The sequence below is a fragment of the Pollachius pollachius genome (genome assembly GCF_949987615.1).
Source record: "Pollachius pollachius genome assembly, chromosome: 6".
In the NCBI taxonomy this organism is placed as follows: Eukaryota; Metazoa; Chordata; class Actinopteri; order Gadiformes; family Gadidae; genus Pollachius; species Pollachius pollachius.
Window position 1 is genome coordinate 18566927 of NC_136939.1, and position 9974 is coordinate 18576900.

The following is a 9974-nucleotide window of genomic DNA, read 5'->3' on the forward strand; positions in this document are numbered from 1 at the left end:
TTTAAGTGTGCTTTTTTTTCTACGTATCCATTATCCAAGATGAAATCGAGTCACAAACAGCAACACTGGCAATTCATAGTTTATTCTATGCCATTGCCTAGTAGTGCAAACTAGACAAAAAAAGAACATGATCTACTAGTATATTTGAAGCTCGTGCTGAACTGCCTAGAGATTCTCCCGCATCCATATAGCAACAACCTACACCACCTCTAATTCTGGAAGCCCATGTGGTAAACCAAAGCATCTTCTTCCTAAAAAAAGAACAGACAGACAGCGCTATCTCAATGATGCAAGCAGACAGACGCAAGCACTTCAAATCCATGTTGAAAGAAAAACTAGAAGGAAACTATTTAATCAGAGCTGATTATACCCAATACTGATTGATGCATTTATTTTGTTAAATGACCCGCCCCGTCCAGTGTTTCAAACAAAAAACCAAGGATGAACCCGACAACGTGTTTTACCTAGCTTGGAATCAAGCCATGGCAGTTAGAGGCACTGAACCATCGCCATTCTTTACTAACATGAAATCTGCACCAAGGGCAGCTACTCTGTTTATATATAGACGAGAGTGGGCTCGCTGCAGGCAGCCACACATATGCAAGGACACTGTTACTATCCAGTTCTCAATTAAAGACACACCAGTTCACATAACACACACATTTCACCAAGCTACACAATACAGACACTCTCACACAGAATTTACCAGATGTACATGTGAGGAGGGAAGGCGTCTCCAGTGAACTGGAAAGGGACAGAGGTTATGTGCTCAACGGCGCAAGGACAGACTCAATTTTCCCTGACCACAGTAACCTATAATTGGGGGCCCAATATCTGCGTGTCTAAAAACACAACATACAATATACATGTATCAAAATAGCTCCGGGTTGTAGGGCAGAGACAGACCCAGGCAGAGGAGGGCGGAGGCCCTACACATTAGCCACACACACTGTGGCAGTGCTGGAGTGGGTCTTTAAATAGAGCTGTGGTTTCTAATAGACATTAAAAACACATGAACAATTTTTACAATGTGATGCCAAGAAGGCATCTCTAGAATATGATATATAATGGTGAATTGCATCATTTGAATGGAGATTTAATATTTTATTGTTGTGAAGGAGAATTTGGTACTGGTACTACACAACTACATGTCATTGTTATTATAGATTATGGATCTCAGAGCAAATCAAATAGACATACTTAAAAACCCAAGCATGACCAAGAGGATTAAAGTCTTATGTGTTAAAAAAGGATCTGCTCTACTACTCATAGCAAGGTTTGTGCTTATTATTCAAGGGACACAAAAATATGACATAAATATTTATGAAACTATGGTTATCATTTAGAATTTCAGGAAATATTCTAATGTGAGCTCTTAAAAGGTCAGGCATAAGAGCACAGTGTGAGTCTTAATAAATAATTAAAGAAAACCTTATGAATAATAATAATATTTTTATTTACAAGGCACTGAACAGCTGTTGGGGGGCAAAGTGCTTAACATTCTTCCTCCCTGTAATTAATATCTCAATGCTAGCAAGCATCAAGGAGAGCCCTGAATACCTTCATCCTGAGAAGACAGGAGAGCCTACTGAACACACTCAAACCCATCCATTGCCTGTTCACGCTACGCTTATTCACGCTACGCTTGTTCATGCTAGGCTAGTTCACCCTGCACTAGTCAACCATTGCGTTTAAGCATGGAACTGACAGAAAACAGAGAAGAAGAGGATGTCTACCCTCCCCCCCTCTCCCCTGAGCACCAGCAGATGACAATAGCTCCTAAATCAGGACACATCATGCACCCTCACAAAGACAGGCTCCTCCCAAAGCCACTAAAAGAGGACCAAACAAACATTGCCCCAAGGCAGAGTGCAATGGCACAGACGCAAAAGCTCACGGTGCACTGAACCAATCTGCGGGATTTGCCTCGCTGCGTGCACGGAGAGCAGCCTTCCACTGGCCACCAATACAATAGATGTCCCAGCCACAGGGAGGAGGAGTACAACCCAAGCAGAGCGCAGACTCAGCACAGTGAACACAATCCTTTCCTGCTAGATCAAGGCTGCAGCCGCACAGAGCCCCCCCCCCCCCTCCTCTCACACCCAAAGGAGACCCATTCAAACCAAACCCAATTCAATTTAAAAAACGCATTGAAATTATTGTGAAAAAAAAAACAAACATGAAACCTGGTTAACTTTACCAAGGCGGTGGACCTCCACCTGATCGGCCACCCCCACCGCCCAGCATCTCTCCCTCCCTCTCAACTCACATGTAGGCAGGCGACAGAGGCGACGACCTGGACGTCTTAAGCACGGGCACAGGGAATTTCCAGCTGACCGGCGACCCGCTTTTCCATTTCAGTGGCATGTTGCTGCTGTCACCACAACGGTGCTACGGTCGCACGCGCACCACAGAGCACATCCACGGAAAACCTGCTGACAACGACGCGCGATTCCATCCCACACGGCCAACACCATTAAAAAAAAGGGACAGAGAGAGAGAGAGAGGAGGAGGAAGAGGGGAGAGGAAGAAAGACCCTGGTAGAAGGGAGCGCAGGCTAAAGACTAGGCTAGTGACATTAGCAGCAGCACTAGCAGCAGCGCTGGGAGTCCAATGGGTTGGATCCACCACAGTGGCTATTTCCTCTGCTGCATTTCAGTTGGTAGGAGGGAGGGGAGGAGAGAGAGGGAGGAGGTGAGAAACCCCTCCCTTTCCATCAGCTTCTCGGTGAGACCAGTGGAAGCTCAGAAAGGGCGCCATCTTGTTGGAGAAACGGGACCTACAACACTGGGGTTAGAATGAACCATAAAATTTTGCTGACAGCCTTTGTTATGCCAATCTGTGCAGAAGCTAGAATTCAATGCTTTGCATGAAAAGCAATAGCTTAGCCATCTCTTCCATGCTTATATATCAATAACAAAAAAATTAAGATTGTTGCAAGTTAGATTAATAATAATAATAATAATATTTATTTGATTAATATAACATAAAAAAACAATTAAACCGATTTGGGGAAAGTATTGAGTTGAGAATTCCAGCTAATCCAATAAGAACCCATCAAATCATCCTTGACTTGATATAACAGAGGAACGATCCTATACTTTCCCTTTCTTCCAGTGCCCAGTGAATTAACACCCACAGCCTTGGCATGAACTGCATAACCTCCTCACAGTCAGAGCAACACCTTCTCGGCAGGACAAGGTCTCCTCTGGTGCTCAATCCGTGCACATTTCAAACACCGGGAGCCAAAATCCCCCAAGCTCTATCCCCACCAATCAAAGACTTTCATTAAATGCATGCATACCAATACCGTCTGACTGCTTACAATGATTCATGTATCAATATAAAAAAGGTATACATCTAAAATTATGGTTTGTTTAAAGAAAGCACATAATTTTAAATACTCACACAAGAAAAAACGCTAGCCTTTCAAGCCTTGAAAACCTTTTTCTTAATAACCTACTTTATGCGTGACCTTTGCTGTTCAATAAAAAAAAAACAGCAACAGTAACACCTAAACATTGCTAATTTAGCATTATTTTTTGGGAAGTCCGACCCGTTTAACAGTAAAGGCTTCATTTTGTCAGTTTACCATTGAATACTGAATTCTTACTTTCAAATCTAAATTTCAAACAGCTGAGAATTCTTTCCATCACATTCCCATTTCAATTTTTTAAATAAGGCCAGTTGCCATGTTTTGTTGTCTGTATTCATGACTATAATTGAAATAATAGCAAATACAAATTACAATTTTGCAAAATAATAAAATGCCTTGTTTGCACAAGACATAAGTATCTAGTAATTTCAGCCTCAGGTTATAAAATAAGAAAAGAACATGAGGCGTGTGAAATACTGTATGCAATCAACATTCACATAATGAATGAAATCGTTCCTACTAGGAGCCTAACCAGGGTCTTCATTGTAATATTATTCTGAAACATCATTAGTAGTGGACCTAATTAAATATACAAACGCAAACCCCATGCGTGCAAATATGGCCCACCTTTATTACCTACATATTAATTGAGAATGTAATATCAGCCAGATGCTTATGGTCTGGCACACATGGCTGCATTAAAGATGATTACTGTGGTTTCGTTTTTTTAATGCTGCTCTCCACATGCTGCCCTCTACAAAAGCAGCATTCAGGTTTGTGTTGAAAGCACAACTAGGAATAGTAAAGACATCTGCAATAGATTTTATTCGCGGATCACAGGGAAGCAATTTGTGCCGCCGTTCATCACCCTGTGAAGGGCTTCAAGGCGATCTCCAATAATAACGGAAAACATTCAAGACAGCTCCTACTTCATCCAGTAACAAGCGCTGCCAAGCCTTGGAAACTCAAAACACATCTACTTATAGGGATGTTTAGACCATTACACTGTTCTCAACAGCAGTTCACAACACAACTATAACAGAAATAAACATTGCTGATGGCCTATATTTGTTTGGTATCGGCAAATACCTTCCCTATTACTGCTTCGCTTGTTATTGCACCGTTACCCTACTCTCAAGTACAAGTCATCTTGTCCTCTTATTTCAAGAAGCTTAATTCATGGAAATGCACGTTAACAAATGTGTAAACCAACTTCAAGACTCAATGTTTCGCTGGGACATGATTGGACGTTGCACAAACAAACGTCCAATCATGGACAGGAATACTGATAAAAACTGGAGAGCGGGATAGGAACCAACGCCATGTGTTGTGTACTTTCAAAACCTTCTAGTCAGGGAAAATGATCTAGCTGATGAGGGTTAGTGTGTACCAGCATATTCTAGAGGCCACTCTAAAGCCATCTGTTTCGGAGTCAAATCTCGTCAGAAAATGGGTCAAGGGGCCGGACAGAGATGCCGAGCACACCCGCAAAATCTACAACTCAATACATTTAAATGAACCGTGGATTTTTTGGATGGAGCCAGTCAAATCCCAGGCCTAAACGCCATTTGAGATAATGTGGTGGGTCCTCCAACAGTGCAGCAAATAAACAAATGCCTTCAAGCTTCTAGAAACTGAAGTGGTGTCTCAAGTAGCAGACCACAGCTCTGCCATGCTTACTTGATGCTTTGGATAAAGTTTCAGCTAAATTACGTCATGTAAATTATGTGAGGTAAACACATTTATTTCAGTTACTAAAGGTTGTTCAAAAGCTACCGTTTGCTACCATTACTTTGTTCATACACAAAGTAAAGACGATTTAGTTGCATCACGTGTCCAGAGCAATATAACGGATTTAAACAAAAGTGTACCAATAGTTCCGCCGTCATTCAGAAGAGCATTAGGCTAACACCAACCCAAAGGTATTTAAGGATTATGCTTCCATTTATTATTGTATGCATTATATCTGGTTTATTACCATCAGTATAGTCATCAAACAAAGCAAAAAACTGTTTAAATTACATCAATGAAATAAGTACATGGGCCAGAGTAATGTAAACAGACGGTACCTGTCATGCATTGCAATAGGCATCGTCTCCCCTCTTTGTCCAGGGTTCTCCATACCCTCTCCAAGACCACGCCTGAAACAAAAGGCACAGAACAAACTTCCACTTCTGACCGACATAGCATTTCACACAAAAACAAATAGAACTGAATACCAATACCAAAACTTCAAATAATTATTTGTATGCTGTTCCATACAAATAAAGATCTAACTGCCTTTATTGTGTCTGTCATTATTGGTTTGTTTATATTCTTAAATATATCTCAAAGCAATGAGGCTCAGCAACTATTTATCATCTTATGAGAAGATACTGCATGTGATTTGTCAACAATCAATATTGCATGAATGTGAAAGAATTTCTAAATAAATGGAACAGGTCGTTTTGGCGAAATAATTCCTTACCTTTGGCCATCTAAAGTAGCTACAGGCAATTTAGATATTTAAAATAATAAATTACTACGTTACAGTAACATCAAATCCCTCATCTATATTAAGTATAGGAATCAAATTAGGTCTTCCAAGAGTAACCTGTTGCATTGGACAAAGTACAAATGTTTATTTTCACCCCCTGCCTTTGTCCTAACAAGACGTTTTAGTCCTATTATTAAAGGATGAATTCATTCTACTTTGAAACCCCCCCTAAAAAGACATATCCCTGTAGGCAACTCACATGAATCCACAGTGGCCAACCACAAAAGTTTGAGTTGTTTGCCATTATGCACGCCATTCACTGCATAAGTTATGTCATGAAACAACTAATACACCACCCACATGCCTCCACACAATCAGCTGCTGCATTCGCCTCCAAATTCAACAAACACGTCGTTTGAACTAATTGTGCAAGTAAAAAGTAGAAGGGTAAAAATATCAACATGACTAATAGTCCACTAGCTTATTTGCTAGCTAACTCGGCTAACAACAAACCAGTCAGCCGGTGACATGATGCCGCTAGTGAGCGAAACCATACGAGTGTAATAAGATGTAGCGCTGTTAGGGCATGACATGGTGCATATTTGGCCGTGTTGATCACCCTGTAGGGCCACCGGTGACATCTGGTCCACTGGGTATAGCTAGCGAATGGCTCTCTTCTGACATTAGCCAACTTAAATTAACTCTGTGAGCACTAGTGGACACTGTCAACAGCCCGTTCCATACGGACACCTCTTCCCATTGGGTTTGTTACCCATTTCCCGAAAGAAATCGTCTTTGCATTTCATTAAAAATAGTATGTTATCGTGAACAAATAGTTAACATGATAGTTACTATTCTGGGTTGTCGGTTTGCTATCAATCTGACCTGAATGATTCGGACTAGCTGGTAACAGTATGCTAACCAAGTTGAAATGTGTCTGGATGACTGTTTGAACGCATCGTAAATAAAATGTGGCAACTTTTAAACAATGAAAATCGTACCTTCGACCACAAGATGACCAGCGTCCTTGTTTTCCTCGCAAACCCCAAATCCACTTAGACGCGAGGAAGGACCTGCTCGCAGTGTCCAATAGAATGAGAGCTTATTGGAATTGCTGCAGCATCCGCACTTTTAAATGGTTTAGCAGTATGGCAATCTCCTCTCATTGGTTGAAAACTTCCGTTACTAAATAAAGTGTTACAAATAAAAAAGTATCGAGTGCTCTTAAGTAGTACTACGCCCATGCCGTGTAAAGCAGGCTACGTTTGAGGAATGCATAATGTTTATGAATACATTTCAGGGTTACTCAAATTAAATCGTAAAAACTAGCACAGAAAGTCTATGCTCTTGCTTCTTTCACCGAAAGCTTTATTCAATATTTAGAAAAGAAAACATTGAACTGTTAAGGATGTTGATACATATTCTGAAAAAATAAAAAAGTGACAAGTAATGTACTGTGGCGACCACGGGTGTGGGCGCCATGTTCCGGAGCCGCGGGGGATTCTGGGAGTTGGGGTTGGGGTTGTCAGTTGACAAAAGGGGTTTTGTTGATTTGTTCTGTTGTTGGGGTTAAGTGGGGTTAACGGGTTTGGGGTCTTTATTAATTGTGTGTTGTTCCATTGTTGTGTGATCGGGACCATTAGTGAGAGTGTTGTGTGTGTTGGTCAGGTGTCCCGTGTTTCTGTTATGTTCGTTGTTAAAATAAAGAACCAACTGTCGCAGTCGTGCGGTGTAAGGGGCGCGAGAGTGGTACTAGCGGTTGAAACCTGTCTCCCGTCTCATTCTTCCGTCTCTCCCTGACCGGTGCTACATTGGTGTCAGAAGTGGGATTTTCGGTATCAGCAGTGAGGTGCTTTTCTGGTACTTCCTTATCTCACTGAGGGCCTTGGTCCCCGGCCGGACCTGCCTTCTTCGGCGGCGCGATGGGGGGGGCTCTGACGGGCTTCTTCGAGATGGGGGTGTGGGCGGGGCCTGTGCGGGTGGGCGTCGCCGGGGCTTGGTCCCCACGCGCCTGAAGGAGTACGACTTCGAGATCCTGGCGGGTGTAGTCGTGGACCACCAGCAGGCGATCCCTCAGCCTGCGGAGATAGTCCATAGCCGCACCCCCGGCGAGCTCAGGCTCAGGCGGGGACCCGAACACCAAGTCCACCGGTGTCCGGAGCTCCCGCCCGAACATGAGGGCAGCCGGAGTGCAGTGACTGGATTCCTGCACCGCCGTCCGATAGGACCAAAGGACCAGGGGCAGGTGACGGTCCCAGTCCCGCTGGTGCTGGCTGGTGAGGATGGCGAACTGGGTGGCCAGGGTGCGGTTAAACCGCTCCACCAACCCGTCACTCTGGGGATGGAGCGGCGTCGTCCTCGTCTTGTGCACCCCCAGCCGCCGGCAGACCTCTCCAAAGACCTGGGACTCGAAGTTCCGCCCCTGGTCGCGTTCCGCCCCTGGTCGCTGGTCGGGTTAACGGGTTTGGGGTCTTTATTAATTGTGTGTTGTTCCATTGTTGTGTGATCGGGACCATTAGTGAGAGTGTTGTGTGTGTTGGTCAGGTGTCCCGTGTTTCTGTTATGTTCGTTGTTAAAATAAAGAACCAACTGTCGCAGTCGTGTGGTGTAAGGGGCGCGAGAGTGGTACTAGCGGTTGAAACCTGTCTCCCGTCTCATTCTTCCGTCTCTCCCTGACCGGCGCTACAGTACGTTATATGTATTAAATATAAATATGTAGAAGTATGATTTGTGAAACTACTTCCAGGAGGCCAGCATACATCCAATATTAAAAGTATAACGTTATTGTATATAATGGGTTGCCGGAAGCACCTATTGATGGCATAAAGTTCTAGAGGCCTCAAACTCCTAGGGAAGCATTATGTTTTTTCTAGCAGCCAACACAGAACTCAAATGTCCAAGTCTTCTATGGATAATTTAACCTATATGAGATTGTTCCATCAAGGGGGACGCTCTTAGAGAGTGGGCCAAAATCATCAAACACATGAAAGAAGTCTGGCTATCAAGGCTGTCATTGCTCTAATAAATGGTAGGTGGTGATGTATGTGATCAGACAAAATAATTGAAATGCATTTGATGAATGGGAAGTAAAAGCTGTGATTTGCTTCCATCTATAGACTAAGGTCATATAATAATAAATGATTATGTATTCAATAGGTTTTATTTTTTACATAATGTGACTTATGCATTCTCAAATTATGAGAGATAATTATTAAATTCTCAACCTACAGATATGTGAATCAAGCCACTTTCAACCTGAATCTATATCTAAATTGTGTGTGATTATCTAAACTGATCTCACATACTACTGAGAGTAGGATCTGAACCTATGATCTGAACCCACATTTCCTGTACTCTTACTATTTATAGATACAGACCAGGCGTAGTAACGCCCACATCAAGTCAGTTGTAGAAGTCCATTAACCATTAGTTCCTGGACAGTATATATTTGTCAATGAAAATATTATTGAAAGCTTAATAATATCCTTTTCAAGTCAATTATGTAAACCATTTTAGAATTTAGAGAGATACTCTAAGAATGTAGATGTTGCTGTCCTATGGCTTAAAGGAGATGCCTGGTTGCAGCTCAAATTAGAAACAGATAAAACAATTATTTGCACATTATTCTAGAAGGTAGCAAAGAGTTTTTTTTTTAGCTCTGTTATTACAATTGGAACAGGAAACAGAGCGTCCTATGGTGACTATCCAGGGATATTAGTGCAAGACTAATCATTTGGTAAGTGTATTATGAGGAACAAACAAGCTGTTGTGAACTACGAAACCACCTGACCGCCAGCTTGACTGAAGTGAAACAGAGGATTGTGTTTGTTTAGTCACAACATTGCAGCGAAGATCAGCCGGGCATCGTCAGCTATCTTTAGCTGCGTGCCTTAAGTGTTTATCAATCTATCAATCAAGTCGTCAGCTTTTTGGTTAACTGACTGCTCACATTCATATGTTTTGATGTTTCATGCTGCTGTCGTTATCGTTCTCCACAGCTGTAGTTTTTTGCTAAACTTTCTGATTAATGTGTCCTGTCCTCATGGGGAACGCTCTCATCTGACAATGTATATTCAGCATTTGGTGGTTCCCGAAGCAGGTCAAATGGTTCAGTAGAAGGTT

General features: G+C 42.4%; 1 protein-coding gene across 1 annotated transcript in view; it reads right to left on the minus strand.

The window, feature by feature from the left end:
- Positions 1-6886, minus strand: part of klhl13 (kelch-like family member 13) — a 29279-nt gene extending 22393 nt beyond the window's left edge. Inside the window, exons 1-2 of the mRNA XM_079737439.1 lie at positions 6854-6886; positions 5446-5517 (exon numbers count right to left, since the gene is read on the minus strand). Of these exons, the coding sequence (XP_079593565.1) occupies positions 5446-5498 (53 nt within the window). The 5' untranslated portion in view covers positions 5499-5517; positions 6854-6886. The remainder of the gene's footprint in view (positions 1-5445; positions 5518-6853) is intronic.
- Between the last annotated feature and the right edge of the window lie 3088 nt (positions 6887-9974).